This window comes from Erinaceus europaeus, chromosome 2 (genome assembly GCF_950295315.1).
Source record: "Erinaceus europaeus chromosome 2, mEriEur2.1, whole genome shotgun sequence".
NCBI lineage: Eukaryota > Metazoa > Chordata > Mammalia > Eulipotyphla > Erinaceidae > Erinaceus > Erinaceus europaeus.
The window spans coordinates 63,294,056-63,312,714 of record NC_080163.1 but is presented as its reverse complement, the minus strand read 5'-3'; the positions used below and the strand labels follow the sequence as shown (position 1 = coordinate 63,312,714).

The 18,659-nt window shown below is 40.6% G+C and overlaps 1 protein-coding gene across 1 annotated transcript in view; it reads right to left on the bottom strand.

Moving 5' to 3' along the window:
- Positions 1-18,659, bottom strand: part of ZMAT4 (zinc finger matrin-type 4) — a 466,837-nt gene that overhangs the window by 199,672 nt on the left and 248,506 nt on the right. Inside the window, exon 4 of the mRNA XM_060182070.1 lies at positions 1,096-1,252. Within this exon, the coding sequence (XP_060038053.1) occupies positions 1,096-1,252 (157 nt within the window). The remainder of the gene's footprint in view (positions 1-1,095; positions 1,253-18,659) is intronic.

Here is an 18,659-nt window from a genome sequence, read left to right as displayed (position 1 = left end):
GACACAGTGTTAGGGATCAATCAAGATTTCCTGCATACCAGTCCTACAGTCTACTGCCCAGACCTCCACCCTGACACAGTAGAATATTTTTAATTAAGAAATGAAAAGGTCAAATATTATGTTAAAAATGTTTAATTAAGCTTTGTATTATGAAAATCAGTATGAGTGAATCACAGTTTTTTCTATGAAGATAACAGAAATACTATCTCTGGGAGGAAAATAAAAAAATAGAATTTAAATGGTCTGAAAACAAAAGTGTTTTTAAAGATACAGATTTTCTCTTATGTCCTCACCAAGATAAAAACAAGTTAATATGGTACATTGCACACAAACACAGATATGAAGCCTGTTTATTATACACAATAGAGAAACCCATACAAAATGGAGACAATTTAGGGTATAACAATGTTTAACACACAATACTGTTGAAAAAGTCATGATGTATTTTTGTATGCTTTTCCATGACTTTTCCAACAACTCAACAGATAGATGGCATACTATATAATAACTGACGGACAACAGCTGCCACATGCAAACATCATTTTACAGAATGTAAACTGCCAGATTACTGTTCTGAAGGACTCATATTGAGAGGATGATCACATACAATTTGGTTTAATGGTCTGTGCTAGCAAGGTCTGCTGTTCCACCCTGCCTATTCTTTTTTTTTAAATTATTTATTTATTTATTCCCTTTTGTTGCCCTTATTTTATTGTTGTAGTTATTATTGTTGTTGTTATTGATGTCATCAATGTTAGATAGGACAGAGAGAAATGGAGAGAGGAGGGGAAGACAGAGAGGAGGAGAGAAAGATAGACACCTGCAGACCTGCTTCACTGCTTGTGAAGCGACTCCCCTGCAGGTGGGCAGCCGGGGGCTCAAACCAGGATACTTATGCCGGTCCTTGCGCTTTGTGCCACTTGCTTTTAACCCACTGTGCTACCACCCTACTCCCCCTACCCATCCTTCTAAATTTTAAAGAACATGTGCCATCAGCCTACTATTCTGCTAGCTGCCTCTGAAGAGGGAGAATGATTGATGATACAAGCATGGAGCAAGAACTTCGGTGTATAAGATTATAGTTCGTACACATACCTGTGGTCTTTAAAGGAGTTTTCTCCCCTAGCAACAGTTTTAACCTTTTGGCATGGATTTTGCCTTGATAATGGGAGTCAGCCACCACAGCCGAGGTAAAAGACATGTTACAAAGAGTGCAACACTTATTCTTATCCACCATGTCCGCATCACTTCCCTGTAAGAAAAAAGAAAGGGAAAAATAAAACATTAGCAAGAATCTGAAGTCCTGATATTTCTCTCTCTCCCCCATTCTATTCTCCAGTTTTTGGGGTGTCTCTCTCCTTCTCCGGCAGGGTGGCCTCCAGGGGAAAGGCAACGGGCTGGTTCTTTCTCGCTCATGACCGGGGTGACACGAAGTAAAAGACACCAGGGAACTCTTAGCGTGAATCTAGAATCTGAGTCCTTAGAATCCCAGAATCCTAGAGTCCGTTTATTAGCAAAGTGGACATGAGTTAAATAGAAAAGCAATGAAGTTAATTATTGTTGAAATATGACAGAAGTTACAGGTTTCTTAACAGTCAGCATGCCCCTTTGGTAGGGGGCTGGTATGACAGGAATTGATGAGATACAAGACAGTTATTCTCCATGACACAAGCAACTTAATTATCCAAAGGTATGTGAGAGAAGCATAGGGGTTAAACCTGTAGGGTGAGACAGAAAGAAGATGGATATCAAAAGGCCATATAGTTTGGAATTTCTCTTGTCTGGGGTCTGAGGTGTGTGATGAAGTGTGTGATAAGGTGTGTTCTTCTGTGATCAGAAGGTGACTTTGAATAAGTGAATCTGTGGCCATGTGGCCTGCAGTTAATGGAGGGAAGTACTGGGGAATCTGTGGGCCTCAGAGTCAAGATGGAAAGAACCAAGTCTGAGTTTCCCCCCTTATGCTCACCTCGGTTGAGAGAGACTTACCAAGAGGTTATCTTCTCAGATCTCCATCCAAAGATGGGGGTGGTTCTCCCTGTTGGGTAGTTGCCACCTCCCCCTGGCTTCTGCTTAACCATATGCCTATATAGGGATTTTACTGATCCAAAGCTTTGGTCTATTTACATAAATCACTTTTACATAAAGCACTCCAGGGCATTGGTGGTTCTATGATAGGATTCTCTCCTGCTCCACCCCCTCCTTGTCACACACTGATCCCTTCTTTGTCACACCCTGATTTTCACCAGTCACTTTTCTCTCCACCCTCTCTATATCACATCCTGTTTCCACCCTACTTGGAGAGTATAAAAACAGCTGCTCTTCTGATTAAAGACACTTGGAAATTGCTTTCCGGCTCCGAGAGTTCCAGAGTGTATCTCCTGCGGAAGTTGGTGCAGCACGAGTTCCTGATCCCTCTCCTACACAGCAGCCTAGATCAGCTCCAGTTGAGTTCTCTCCAACCCAGAGAGCACTAGCTCGGGAAGAAGTACCCTCAGGCTATCCCGGCATCTCCCTAAGCTCTATCAGGCTTACACATGTTCCCAACATCCAGTAAATAAAATTTACCTCAGACTTTGACACTGAATTAACTAGTATTTGTTTTGCAGTTGTTTGTTTACTTTTGTGGACTCCACGGCTCTTGACATTATTTTCCCCTTTTTATTTGACTAAGAAAAAAATTGAGAGAGAAGGTGGATATAGAAAGAGAGATACCTAAAGCACTATTTCACCACTCATGAAGCTTTCCTCATGCAAGTGGGGCCATAGTGCTTAAACTGGGTTCCTTACACAGGGTAATGTATGTGTGTTACTGGGCGTACCATCACCTGGCCTCCAGTCCTTTTTCATGACATTAATCTACTTTACTGCTATTTTCAAACTTTATTAAGTTTCTACTATTCCAGGTAGTATAAATACAGGACAGACATAAGATATGACTTACTTGAGATCATCTGGGACACAACAAGGCAGGACTAGAACTACTTCAGGACCCACCAAATCACCTGTAACTGAAAATGCATGTAGCTCGTGGACAGGGAGGAGACTAGGGATAGATTAAGTGACTGGTAACAGTCCAGCAGCTTACTGGTTGAGGCACCACCTCCAGTCTATTTTAGCAACAAAAAGACTGGTGAAGGGAGTAGAGGACTCCCCTAAGACTCACCAAATGCAACTATAAGTCTCCAATACTACTGTCCTCAGAGGCTGGAGCAGCAGGAGGGAGGCCCTGTGCAGAAACCTGGGGAGAGAGAACTGACCAGGAAACTCAGGAGATCTACATCTTGGTGGCCTAGCAGTGGGGCTGTGTGGTAGGAGCCTTTACATGTTGTTCTCCTGATGACAGCATAGTCAATAGTTACCTCAGAATGTACAGATTATAAACGGGACTTGTTTAGAAACTCACAGGGCCCAGCAGTGCTGCCCAGCTTGGCAGAGAAGCTGAACTGAGACTGGAGCTTTGGATACTTGGGATGTGAGAGTCTTTTTGCATAACCACTGTATTATCTCTCCCCACCCTGATTAATCTCTTGGTCAGGAGTAGGGGATTAAGCTAAGAAGCCTACTTACAGTATAAAAGACCTCAGGCTTCCATAGCCTACAGGGAAGAAAAATAACAAAAGAGTCTTTAAAATCCACTGTGCTCAAATTCAGGGATTCAAATAATATTGAAACAACTATTAATTTCCACAACTGTGAACCCTGTAAGTACTTTACTTAGACACAAGTCAATCCAGGAAAAAGTTAACAGAAATTTCAAAAGTTCTGAGAGTGGGAACTCATAATATACTATATAGAATGGTTAAACCAACAAGAAGAAATATCAGAAAAATGAATCAGGACAATAGTCCAACTAAAAAGAAGCAAAGGTTGAATAACAAAACAATGAGGTCAACATCCAAACACTGCTTAAGCAAATAATCACTGGAGTGAGTAGAGTTTGAAAGAATTGTCAGCAGAAATGGAGAAAATAAATGAGACTCTGGAAGAAAATACTAATTATCTCAAGGTTATTAGAGAGCTGAAAGATGAAATAGCTGAGCTAAGAACACAACTAGCTGAACAGGCTAAAACAATATCAGAACAGGGTAACAAAATAGATGAACTCCAGAAAATTGTAGAATGGAGAGAGAGAATAGAATCAATGAGGCTGAAGACATAATTAGCAACATCAAGGAAAAATTAGAGACAACTAAAAAAGAAGTAAAAGATCTCAAACAGAGTTTAAGAGATACTGAAAACAACAATAGAGACCTATGGGACGACTTCAAAAGAAACAATATATGCATTAGACTTACCAGAAGAAGAAAGAGAGGTAGGGGAAGAAACCATTCTTAAGGACATAATAGCTGAGAACTTTTCTAGTCTAGACAACATAAAAGACATAAAGGTTGAAGAAGACCAGAGGGCCCCAAACAGAATTAACCCAGACTTAAAGACACCAAGACACATAATATTTATAATGGAAAGGAAGAAGGAAAAAGAAAGGATCCTGAAGGCTGCAAGAGAAAAATGTCATCCTTATACCAAAAGCCAATAGGGATACAACCAAAAAAGAAAACTACAGACCAATATATCTCATGAAAATAAATGCTAAAATATTGAACAAAATACTAGCCAACTAGATACAGCAGTATATTAAAAATATTGTTCATCATGACCAAGTGGGTTTTATCCCAGGCATGCAAGGTTGGTTTAATATACCTAAATCATCAGTGTGATCCACCACATCAACAAAAGCAAGACCAAAAACCACATGGTCATATTGATAGATACAGAGAAAGCCTTTGATGAAATACAACATCCTTTTATGATCAAAGCACTACAAAAAATGGGAATAGATGGAAAATTGCTAAAGATAGTAGTGTCTATATATAGCAAACCTATAGCCAACATCATACTCAATGGTGAAAAAGTGGAAGCATTTCCCCTCAGATCAGGTACTAGACAGGGCTGCCCACTATCACCATTATTATTTGACATAGTGTTGGAAGTTCTTGCCATACCAACCAGGCAGGAGCAAGGAATTAAAGGGATACAGATTGGAAGAGAAGAAATCAAACTTTCCCTTTTGCAGATGACATGATAGTATACATAGAAAGACCTAAGGATTTTAGCAAGAAGCTTTTGGAAATCATCAGGCAATACAGTAAGGTGTCAAAATTAACATCCAAATGTCAGTGGCATTCCTCTATACAAACACTAAGTTAGAAGAAGATGAAATCCAGAAATCAATTCCTTTAACTGTAGCAACAAAAACAACCAAATATCTAGGAAGAAACCTAACCAAAGAAGTGAAAGACTTATATACTTTAAATTATGATTCACTACTCAAGGAAATAGAAAAAGACACAAAGAAGTGGAAAGATATTCCATGTTCATGCTTGGAAGAATTAACATCATTAAAATGAATATACTACTCATAGCCATATACAAATTTAATGCTATCCCCATCAAGATCCCAATCAGATTTTTTAGAAGAATAAAACAAATGCTACAAATTTTTATATGGAACCAGAAAAGACCTAAAATTGCCAAAACAGTCTTGAGAAAAAAGAACAGAACCAGAGGCATCACACTCCCAGATCTCATATTGTATTAAAGGTCATTGTCATCAAAACTGCTTGATACTGGGACATGAATAGACATAATGAACAGTGGAGTAGAATTGAAAGCCTAGAAGTAAGCCCCCACAACTATGGACATCTAATCTTTGACAAAGGTGCCCAGACTATTAAATAGGGAAAGCAGAGTCTCTTCAACAAATGGTGTTGGAAAAAATGGGTTGAAACACAGAAGAATGAAACTGAACCACTATATTTCACCAAATACAAAAGTAAATTCCAAGTGGATCAGGACTTGGAAGTTAGACCAGAAACTATCAGATACTTAGAGGAAAATATTGGCAGAACTCTTTTCCACATAAATTTTAAAGACATCTTCAATGAAACGAATCCACTTACAATTAAGACTAAGGCAAGCATAAACCTATGGGACTATATCAAATTAAAAAGCTTCTTTATGAGTTCCCAGAAGATGGCGGACTGAGAAGCTGATAGTGGCTTGAGCTCTGACCACATCCTCTGAAAACAGTAGGATTTTCTGCGTTTAGTAGGCCAGTCAATAAGGGGTCCTAGCAGTAACACCAAGGAGGTGACTATAACTTAATTTGGGTTAAAAAATAGAGTAGAAAAAAAGAGAAAAAATTTTTTTCTTTTAAATTATTATCTCCAAAGTGCACGTCCTCCCCCTTCCCCCCCCCATAACCAGTCCCTGGGTGATGCTGAGGAATTATTCTGATGCAGTCTCTGCCCTCAGGTTTTACCATGCCCCGTGTAATCCTAGCAGTGCCCCCTTCAACCAATCCTGCCCCCACACATCACCCCTGGTTTTTGCCCAATAAAAGCTCACTCACCCCCCCCCCTCGCTCTATCTGCACTCTCTCCCTTCTCGCCCCGTGGTTAGGTAGTGGGGACTGCCATTGTCAGCGACTCCACGTGGCCTGAGCCACCCCCCCATCCTATAATAAAGATTTGTGTATCCCACTTGCTCTAGACCTCCTCTCTCTCTCTTCTATGTGGTGCAGCCCGACACCTGGCCACAACCAACACCTGGCGCCCATTGTGTCCCGCACCCACGCCCAGCTGGGTGGCCTGGCCTGAGGTCCCCAAAATCCACCCAGACTCAGGGAAGTGGTATCTGCCCGCCTCTGTGACCCCACGTTTTCCTCCACCATGGGATTTTTTTCGTTTTATGAGGTGTCCCAGACATTATCTCTTTCTCTCCTGGGACAGGTTCTTGCTCTCAGAGACACTGTAATTTTTGCTACACTGTGGGTTCTCATAACCATAATCGCTACTTACAAGATATGTACAACATGGTCTGCCATGAGGATAAGCGACCTTGAGGCTGAGATACAAGAGTTAAAGCATATGTGCTTAAGACTTAGACACCCTAAGTGATCAGCAGCTAGTCCCAAAACTTCCATCCCTGCAGACACGTACACGTGTTCGGACGCTCCTCCTTTGACCCCGCCTCCTGCTGCCCTGGTTTCAGCTTCCCCTGAGGCTTCCACTTCTCTAACTCCTCCTCCTGCTGCCCCGGTTTCAGCTTTGCCTGAGGCTTCCACTTCTCTAACTCCTCCTCCTGTTGCCCCGGTTTTGGCTTCCCCTGAGGCTTCTGCTTCTTCAACTCCTCCCCCTGCTGATACGTCATCATTAAGAGACCTTGTGGCTGAGATATGAGAGTTAGAGGATATTTTTTCAGCATTTAAGGAACTTAAACCATGTGCAGTCCACCCTGAGAGCTCCGTCCCCATAGATACGTGTTCAGTTACCCTGCAGCAACTACAGCTGTTTCCACGGCACCGTCCACTTCTGTAGCTCTCTGCCCAGCATCAGCAAACCAAATCCACACCTTCCAGTAAACGTGGCCCGCTCTAGACAAAACCCTCAGACGTGGCACCCATACACCTCTAAAGAACTCAGAGAACTCAGACAAGCAGTCAGGGAAGACGGATTTCATGCGCCATGGACTAAGTTCATTTTAAGGAGTTTTTACCAACACCTTAACACCCCCCAGGACTGGAAAGACCTGGCTTGTGCTGCACTCCCAGACCCTTTCTACCTACAATGGAAAGCATGCTTCCATGATGAATGCTCTAGACAATCGCAGGAAAATAGTAACAAACAGGTAGAATGGAATTTTGATGCTTTGTTTGGAGCAGGAGCATTTGAATCTGGAACTCAGCAGGCAGAAGCCAGGTTTCCAACCAGTTATTTTGAACAGGTACGCATCTGTGCAACACAAGCATGAGAAAGGGTGACCCCACCCAATGTAGATTCATCAGTTTCCATTAACTCTCTTTGCCAAGGCACTGATGAATCATTAGCGAGCTTCATCTCAAGGGTGAGGACAAGCTTAGAGAGAAAGGTTTATAATCCTGATGTCTGCTCTCTACTCCTACGCTCTATTGTCTGGGATGACATGATACCACAATTCCGTCAGGCATGCCTTAATCTTAAACACCTACACTGAGATAACTGGATTTTAGTGACACAGGAACTTACATCAGGCTCTTATGGGGCACCTGCTTCGACACAGGTATATGCAGTTACCCCACGTAATCAAAACGGGGCCTGCTTTCAGTGCAGTCGCCTAGGGCATTGGTGTAACCAATGTCCTGAAAAGCTGCGATCATGCCTCCAGTTAGAGCAACCCCACCTCCAGTCAGGGCAACCCCGCCTCCAGTTAGAGCTACCACACCTCCAGTCAGGGCAATCCCGCCTCCAATCAGGACAATCTGCCTTCAGTCAGGGAGCCAGAAGCCACGTACGGTGTGTCCCAGATGTCATAAAGGGTTTCATTGAAAGAGAGATTGTTGGTCCAAATTTGATAAAGATGGCATGCCCCTGAATAGTACAAATTTGGGGCCTGAGATTTTGTGGACCACTCCTGTTTTAGAACGAGGTCACCCTTCTATGGCAGTAAAGATTGGCAATATTCCTTTTAAATTTTTGATTGACATGGGGGCAGAAAAGACGATTTTAAGGCAAGAAGAGGTTCCCCAAGATTGGGAACTCCTCCCTGGACCCAGAATACATGGATTAGGAGGGGTGGCCCCATCATTTTGCACACAAGATTCGCTCGTGTGGGAAGACCCGGAAGGCTCTACCGGACACTTCCGCCCATTGGTAGCTGATATTAGCACCAACCTACTGGGCAGAGATCTTCTGGAATGTCTTGATGTTAGGATATCCACAGATGCCTCTGCAGAGCATAACACTCGCTCCTGCGAGACCAGATATAATCAGCACCCCCAATACTAACTGCCACTGTTCATATGCAAACTCCCCACTTAGGTTGGCTTTCTAATGAGCCTGTCTGGGTGGAACAGTGGCCTTTACCTAGGGATAAATTAGAAATTTTAAAGGAGCTCATCCAAGAGCAGTTATCCTTGGGATATATTTGTCATTCTCGAAGCCCATGGAATACTACTGTCTTTGTAATTAAAAAGTGCTCAGGAAAATGGCACCTCCTACAAGATCTCCGTGTGGTAAATAAAACCGTGCAGGTCTGGGGCTCCCCCCAAAGGGGTTTGCCTCTTGCGTCTGCAATTACCACAGGAATTCCAATCATAGCTATTGATATACAAGATTGTTTTTTATCTATTCCCTTGAATCCACAAGATTGTAAACATTTTGCCTTCTCTGTTCCTTCTATTAAAAACGCCAGCTCTGCAACAGATTTGAATGGATGGTGCTGGGATTTGGTTACTATTTTTCCATGGACTGGAGACATTGTTTGGCTAAATGATAGTGATTAAACTGCTTCAATACTAGCTACAGTTGCTATTGTAATTCCTGAGGTTGGTGAGTGTAATTGTCATAAAGATATTTAGTACATCGTTGCTTGTACTCAAGACACAACAACTGAGGAACAACAGAGCATTAAAAAAAAGAAACAAATAAAAAAAATGGGTAAATCAAAAACAATTAAAACTACTACTCCAATGAAATAAGAGCCCAGAAGAAACTACAAATCAGCCAGAAGTAACCATAGATAAGAAAAGTATGCAAGCAATAATAAACTTATTAATCACAGAAATGAAAACAACATTGGAGGAAAGGAATGGCAGTATTAGGGAAACAACAGTTGAGACCCCCAAGGAAAATACTGATTATCTTGAGGCAATTAGAGAACTGAAAGCTGAAATAGCTGTAATGAAGAAAGAAGCTGAGGCAAGGGAAAGCAGACTAACATAAGCAGAAAACAGAATTAGTCAGACAGAGGATGAGTTAGATAAAACTAAGAAAGAGGTGAAAGAGCTCAAAAAGAGATTGAGAGACACTGAAAACAACAAAAGAGACATAAGGGATGATCTCAAAAGAGGTAACATTCGTATAATTGCCCTGCCAGAGGAAGAAAGAGAGGAAGGAGAAGCTAACATTCTAGAGGAAATAATAGAAGAAAACTTCCCAGACCTGAATAACAGAAAGGACATCAAGATTCAAGAGGCCCAGAGAGTTCCAAACAGAATCAAACCAGACCTGAAGACACCAAGACACATCATAGTCACAATGAAAAGGAGTAAGGATAAAGAAAGGATCCTAAAGGCTGCAAGAGAGAAACAAAAAGTCACATACAAGGGAAAACCCATAAGATTATCAGCAGACTTCTCCACTCAAACTCTAAAAGCCAGAAGGGAGTGGCAAGATATCTATCAAGCCCTGAATGAAAAAGGGTTTCAACCAAGGATAATATAACCTGCTAGGGTTTCATTCAAACTAGATGGAGGGAACAAAACCTTCTTAGACAAACAACAGTTAAAGGAAGCAACCATCACCAAACCGGCCCTTAAAGAGGTTCTAAAAGACCTCTTATAAACAAGAACATCACTATAATACTTGCAATATATCATTGCAAACAAAAATTTATTTTGAACAATGGCACTATAATACATTAAATCCATAATATCAATAAATGTCAATGGCTTAAACTCACCCATCAAAAGGCACAGAGTTGGGGGATGGATCAGAAAACATAATCCAACCATATGCTGCTTGCAAAAATCCCATCTGTCACAACAAGATAAACAGAGACTTAAAGTCAAAGGATGGAAAACTGTCATACAGGCTAATGGAACACAAAAAAGTGCAGGAACAGCCATTCTCATCTCAGACACAATAGATTTTAAATTAAATAAAGTAATAAAAGATAGGCAAGGACATTACATAATGATTAGAGGATCAATCAGCCAAGAAGACTTAACAATTATTAACATCTATGCACCCAATGAGGGACCATCCAAATACATCAAGCACGTACTGAAAGAATATCAAAAATACATCAATAGTAATACAATAATAGTGGGAGACAGCAATACCCCACTCTCACACTTAGACAGATCAACAAAGCAGGGAACCAACAAAGATATAAGAGAATTGAATGAAGACATTGACAGACTAGACCTCTTGGACATTTTCAGAGTCCTTCACCCCAAAAAACTGGAATACACCTTCTTTTCAAATCCACATAACACATACTCAAGGATAGACCACATGTAAGACCACAAAGATAGCATAAATAAATTCAAGAGCATCGAAATAATCCCAAGTATCTTCTCAGACCACAGTGCAGTGGAGTAAAACTAACATTTAACAACAAACAGAAAATTATTAAAAGTCACAGAATTTGGAAACTAAACAACATACTCCTTAAGAACCACTGGGTCAGAGACTCACTCAAGCAGGAAATTCAAATGTTCCTGGAAACAAATGAAAATGAAGACACAACCTATCAAAATATTTGGGGCACAGCTAAAGCAGTAATAAGAGGGAAACTTATAGCTATACAATCACATATTAAACATCAAGAAGAAGCTCAAATGAATGACCTTACTGCACACCTCAAGGACTTAGAGGAAGAGGAACAAAGGAACCCTAAAGCAACTAGAAGGACATAAATCACTAAAATTAGAGCAGAAATAAATGACATCGAAAATAAAAGAACCATACAAAAGATCAATGAAGCCAAATGTTGGTTCTTTGAAAGATTAAACAAAATTGACAAACCCCTAGCCAGACTCACCAAACAAAAAAGAGAGAAGACTCAAATTAATAGAATTGTAAACGATGGAGGAGACATCACAACTGACACCACAGAAATCCAGAGGATCCTGCAAAACTTCTATAAAGAACTATACACCACCAAGCTAGAGAATCTGGAAGAAATAGAACAGTTCCTAGATGCATATGCCCTTCCAAAACTGAACCAAGAAGAACTACAAAATCTAAATGCACCAATCACAGACAAAGAAATTGAAACTGTTATTAAGAATCTCCCGAACAACAAAAGTCCTGGACCAGATGGCTTCACAAACGAATTCTACAAAAATTTCAGGAAACAATTAGTACCCATACATCTTAAGCTTTTCCATAAGATTGCAGAAACAGGAATACTCCCTTCCACCTTCTATGAAGCCAACATCACCCTGATACCAAAAGCTGATAGGGAAAGAACAAAAAAGGAAAACTACAGACCAATATCTCTGATGAACATAGATGCCAAAATATTAAACAAGATCTTGGCCAACCGGATACAGCAACATATCAAAAAGACTGTTCATCATGACCAAGTGGGATTCATCCCAGGAATGCAAGGCTGGTTCAACATCCATAAGTCAATCAATGTCATTCACCACATCAATAAAAGCAAAGCCAAAAACCACATGATTATCTCAATAGATGCAGAGAAAGCCTTTGACAAAATCCAACACCCATTCATGCTCAAAACTCTACAAAAAATGGGAATAGAGGGGAAATTCCTAAAGATAGTGGAGTCTATATATAGCAAACCTACAGCCAATATCATACTCAATGGACCGAAGTTGAAAGCATTCCCCCTCAGATAGGAAGGGAAGAAATCAAGCTCTCACTATTTGCAGATGATATGATAGTATACATAGAAAAACCTAAAGAATCCAGCAGAAAACTACTGGAAGTTATTAGGCAATATAGCAAGGTATCAGGCAACAAAATCAGTGTACAGAAATCAGTGGCATTTCTTTATGCAAACACTAAATCTGAAGAAGAAGACATCCAGAAATCACTCCCATTTACTGTTTCAGCAAAATCAATCAAATACCTAGGAATAAAGTTGACCAAAGAAGTGAAAGACTTGTATACTGAAAACTATGAGTCGCTACTCAAGGAAACAGAAACTGATACCAAGAAATGGAAAGATATCCCATGCTCATGGATTGGAAGAATAAATATCATCAAAATGAATATTCTCCCCAGAGCCATATACAAATTTAATGCAATACCCATCAAAGTTCCACCAAGCTTCTTTAAGAGAATAGAACAAACACTACAATCATTTATCTGGAACCTGAAAACACCTAGAATTGCCAAAACCATCTTAAGGAAAAGAAACAGAAATGGAGGCATCACACTCCCAGACCTTAAACTATATTATAAAGCCATCATCATCAAAACAGCATGGTACTGGAACAAAAATAGGCACACAGACCAGTGGAACAGAATTGAAAGCCCAGAAATAAATCCCCACACCTACAGACATCTAATTTTTGATAAGGGGCCCAAAGGATTAAATGGAAAGAGGAGGCTCTCTTCAATAAATGGTGCTGGGAAAACTGGGTTGTAACATGCAGAAGAATGAAATTGAACCACTTTATCTCACCAGAAACAAAAATCAACTCCAAATGGATCAAAGACCTAGATGTCAGACCAGAAACCATCAAATAAATAGAGGAAAACATTGGTAAAACAGTTTCCCACCCACACCTCAAGGATGTCTTTGATGAATCAAACCCAATTGCAAGGAAGACTAAAGCAGAAACAAACCAATGGGACTACATCAAATTGAAAAGTTTCTGCACATCCAAAGAAACTATTAAACAAAAAAAGAGACCCCTCACAGAATGGGAGAAGATCTTCACATGCCATACATCCGACAAGAAACTCATCACCAAAATATATAAAGAGCTCAGCAAACTTAGCACCAAAAAAGCAAATGATCCCATCCAAAAATGGGCAGAGGATATGAACAAAACATTCACCTCAGAGGAGATCCAAAAGGCTAACAAACATATGAAAAACTGCTCCAAGTCACTGATTGTCAGAGAAATGCAAATTAAGACAACACTAAGATACCACCTCACTCCTGTAAGAATGGCATACATCAAAAAGGATAGCAGCAACAAATGCTGTAGAGGTTGTGGGGACAGAGAAACCCTTTTACATTGCTGGTGGGAATGTAAATTGGTCCAGCCTCTGTGTAGAGCAGTCTGGAAAACTCTCAGAAGGCTAGACATGGACCTTCCATATTATCCAGTAATTCCTCTCCTGGAGTTATGCCCCAAGGACTCCATAACACCCAACCAAAAAGAGGTGTATACTCCTATATTCATAGCAGCACAATTCATAATAGCTAAAACCTGGAAGCCACCCAGGTGCCCAACAACAGATGAGTGGCTGAGAAAGCTGTGGTATATATACACAATGGAATACTATGCAGCTTTCAAAAACAATGAACCCACCTTCTCTGACCCATCTTGGACAGAGCTAGAATGAATAATGTTAAGTGAGCTAAGTCATAAAGATAAAGATGAGTATGGGATGATCCCACTCATCAACAGAAATTGAGAAAGAAGATCTGAAAGGGAAACTAAAAGCAGGACCTGACTAAATTGTAAGTAGGGCACCAAAGTAAAAGCCCTGTGGTGAGGGGTAGACATGCAGCTTCCTGGGACAGTGGTGGGTGGGAATGGGTGGGAGGGATGAGTCACAGTCTTTTGGTGGTGGGAATGATGTTTATGTACACTCCTAGTAAAATGTAGTCATATAAATCACTAGTTAATTAATATGAGAGGGGGAAAATTAATTGTATGTCTCGAAGTTTTTTAAAACACAGATAATTTTTTTTAATATATAGGCTGTGTATTTGATAGGCAGACTCTCTCAAAAGACTAGACCAAGTAGATCAGAAGCAACCAATAGCACAGCTATATACAAGATACTGGGTACTGTACAGCAAACCATAACAAAAGGACTTTTCAAAGTTAACCCAATTACCATATAATGTGATGATAACATTAACTATCGATTGTCTTTTTGAACCGTAAGATAGCAGGAACCTCACATCTCCACTATAGAGCCTCTACTTCCCCAGTCCTGGAACCCTTGGATAGGGCCCACTTTCCCGTATGCCTCTCCCAATCCATATCAAATAATATTGCATCTACCGATCACAACCTAATCAACACAACGATGGCCACCTCAACATGCTTCACTTCAGACTGTGTCCAGAGACTTCACATGTTGAATAACAACCCTTCAGCTTCATTACTCGGGTGAGACCTTTCCTTTCATAGTATACTCTAAGTCTATCTCAGGTGGTTCACATTCTAACAAAGTCCCAAAACCTAGATATACACCAGTTTCTGTGAGAGAGAGCATATGTTCACATGTATCCATAAACTACTGCAAAATATATACCTGAAAGCAGAAGTACACTAGAGTTTGCAGTGAGTATCCCCCTAACACTTCCTCTGCACTATTCCAAGCTTTGGGTCCATGGTTGCTCAACAATTTGTTTGGCTTTGTATGTTAACTCTCTTTTCCGTCACCAGGTTCCAGATGCCACCAGGATGCTGGCCAGGCTTCCCTGGACTGAAGACCCCACCAATGTGTCCTGGAGCGCAGCTTCCCCAGAGACACACCTTACTAGGGAAAGAGAGAGGCAGACTGGGAGTATGGACCGACCAGTCAACGCCCATGTTCAGCGGGGAAGCAATTACAGAAGCCAGACCTTCCACCTTCTGCAACCCACAATGACCCTGGGTCCATGCTCCCAGAGGGAGAGAGAGTGGGAAAGCTATCAGGGGATGAGGGGTATATGGAAATTTGGTGGTGGGGATTGTGTGGAGTTGTACCCCTCCTACTCTATGATATTGTTAATTTATCCTTTCTTATATAAAAAAAAGCTTCTTTACAGCCAATGAAACTATTGCCGAAACCAACAGACCCCTCACAGAATGGGAGAAGATCTTTACATGCCATACATCAGACAAGAGGCTAATAACCAAAATATATAAAGAGTCTGCCAGATTCAATCACAAGAAAACAAATAACCCTATCTTAAATTGGGGAGAGGACATGGACAGAATATTCACCACAGAACAGTTCCAAAAGGCTGAGAAACACATAAAAAAATTCTCCAAGTCTTTGATTATCAGAGAAATGCAAATCAAGACAACAATGAGATAACAATTCACTCCTGTGAGAATAGCATACATCAGAAAAGGTACCAGCAGCAAATGCTGGAGAGTCTGTGAGGTCTCCTCCTGCACTGCTGGTGGGAATGTCAATTGGTCCAATCTCTGTGGAAAACAATCTGGAGAACTCTTAGAAGGCTAGAAATGGATCTACCCTATGATCCTGTAATTTCTCTCCTGGGGATATATCCTAAAGAACACAAAATAGCCATCCAAAAATATCTGTGTACATATATGTTCTTAGCAGCACAATTCGTAATAGCCAAAACCTGGTAGCAACCCAGGTGTCCAATAACAGATGAGTGGGTGAGCAAGTGGTGGTATATATACACAACGGAATACTACTCAGCTATTGAAAACGGTGATTTCATCATTTTCAGCCGATCTTGGATGGAGCTTGAAAAAATAATGTTAAGTGAACTAAGTCAGAAACAGAAGGATGAATATGGATGATTTCACTCTCAGGCAGAAGTTGAAAAACAAGATCAGAAGAGAAAACACAAGCAGAACCTGAATTGGAATTGGTATACTGCACCAAAATAAAAGACTCTGGAGTGGGTGCATGTGGGGGGAGAATACAGGTCCAAAAAGGATGACAGAGGACCTAGTGGGGGTTGTATTATTGTATGGAAACCTGGGAAATGTTATGCATGTGCAAACTATTGTATTTACTCTCGAATGTAAAACATTAATTCCCCAATAAAGAAATTAAGAAAAAAATATGAGTTACTTGGAGAAAAATGGGACCCCACAATTAGAAGAAGGCACACTGTGTCTGGCACCATGGAGAAAGCAGACTCTAATTGTACCTATTATGCTCATTAAATTAAGTACAAGATCAGAGTTCAAATGGCCTGAGTTATTTAACAGAAAATAACATTTCAAAATCAGCTCTGCCTTTTGCCAATTTTTGCCTCACCAGGATACATCACACTATCAAGATTTTTGTAATGGTTCTTCAAAGAACTTAATATTTTTCATAATTATCTAGAGTATATATCCCAAAACTATAATGACCAAGCTGGCAGAATTTTCTAGGAGAGCATGTAATTTCCCTTTTCTTTAGGAAAGGTGATTCATCAATGTCTCCAAAAGTACTAAAATCATGTTTGGTTTTAATGCCTTTGTAAGACTAAGTGAAAATGAATCATGCTTTTGAAAAATAAAGCCTTTGTCAGGCCATGTGCCCTGCCATTGTGTACACCGATCATCAATTACCTACATTCTGAAAGGGAAAGAGTAATCCACTGGACCTTCTCTGCCTAGTGAGAAATTGATATTGAAACACTCTCAGAGAAGAAGTTATTCTATTCCAAAATGGAACACCAACAGCAAAGCATCCCTGTTGGTGGACAAAGTGGACTGAGTATCTGTTTCTATAGTGATAGCTCTTATTCTTCTTCCCAGCAGTCCCAAAGAGAATAATTAATATGGAATGGAGGGGGTCTGGGGGGGCTCACCTGGCTGAGTGCACTTGTTACAATGCAAAAGAACCCCGGTTTGAGCCTCCAGTCCCCTGCCTGCAGAAGGAAAGTTGTGTGAGTGGTGAATTAGTGCTGTAGGTGTCTCTGTCTCTCTCCCAATCTCCCCCTTCCCACTTGATTTCTGGCCATCTCTATCCAATAAAGATACTTTGAAAAAATTATTTTAAAATGGAATAGGCAGGAGCATCAGAGTAGGAATGGAAAGAAGAAAAATGGAGGCATGTGAGTGGAGGCATCTGGTTAAGCACACATAGAACTAAGCACAAGGGCCAGTCAAGGATCAGGTTTCAAGACCCCAATGTCCCCATCTGCAGAACAGTTGCTTGACAAGTGCTGAAGCAGGTCTTCAGGTGTCTCTCTTTCTTGCTCTAAATCTCCTATATCTGTAAATTTCCCTCTGTTCTATCCAATAAAATGAAAAACATGGCCACCAGGAGCAGTGGATTCCTAGTGCCTGCTGAGCCCCAGAAATAACTCTGAAGGCAAAAAAAGAAAATAATAATTTGAGTGAAAGAAAGAAAAGAAGAAAGGAAGGAAGGAAGGAAGGAAGGAAGGAAAGAAAGAAGGAAAGAAGGAAGTTGAAAATGGTTGAGTATGTTTCTATGTATCAACACCAAGACGTTCAGATGCTCAAGAGTGTTGTCTGGTAAGTCATGTGGTAGTGGTGAGATAATGCTTTCCTCCTTAAGGTATGTGTGTGTGTGTGTGTGTGTGGTGTTAATGTTACAGAAGGTTGGATTGCAATTCAAGAGGCTAAGAATCTTTTTTTAACTTTTATTTTATTATTTTTTCTATTTATGTATTTATTTATTTAATCCCTTTAGTTGTCCTTGTTGTTTTATTGTTGTAGTTACTATTGATGTAGTTGTTGTTGGATAGGACAGAGAAATGGAGAGAAGAGGGGAAGACAAAGGGGAGAGAAAGATAGACAGCCGCAGACCTGCTTCACCTCCTGTGAAGCAACTCCCTGCAGGTGGGGAGCTGGGGGCTTGAACCAGAATCTTTTCGCAGGTCCTTGCGCTTTGCGCCACCTGTGCTTAACCCACTGCATTACTGCCCAACTCCCGAGGCTAAGAATCTTAAAAGAAAATCTATGTGATTTGAAGTCATAAAGCCCCACCCACTGCCATTTGTCCCCTTGATCATTTATTCTCCTAAATTGTAGCATAATTCTCTTTTATCATATATTATGGTCAAAGAGTGAATATTTGAGAAAATGTAATTCTAAGGGCTGGTGGGGTGGTAAGAGGGAAAGGATTGTAAGGACAGATGAATGGCTTAGTGTAGGAAGCCTGAGTAGACAGTAAGCCTGTGTCTGCTGAGCATACCCATCCAGAGGGCTTAAGCCAATATGTGTTTGGATTATCCCATTAGAAAAA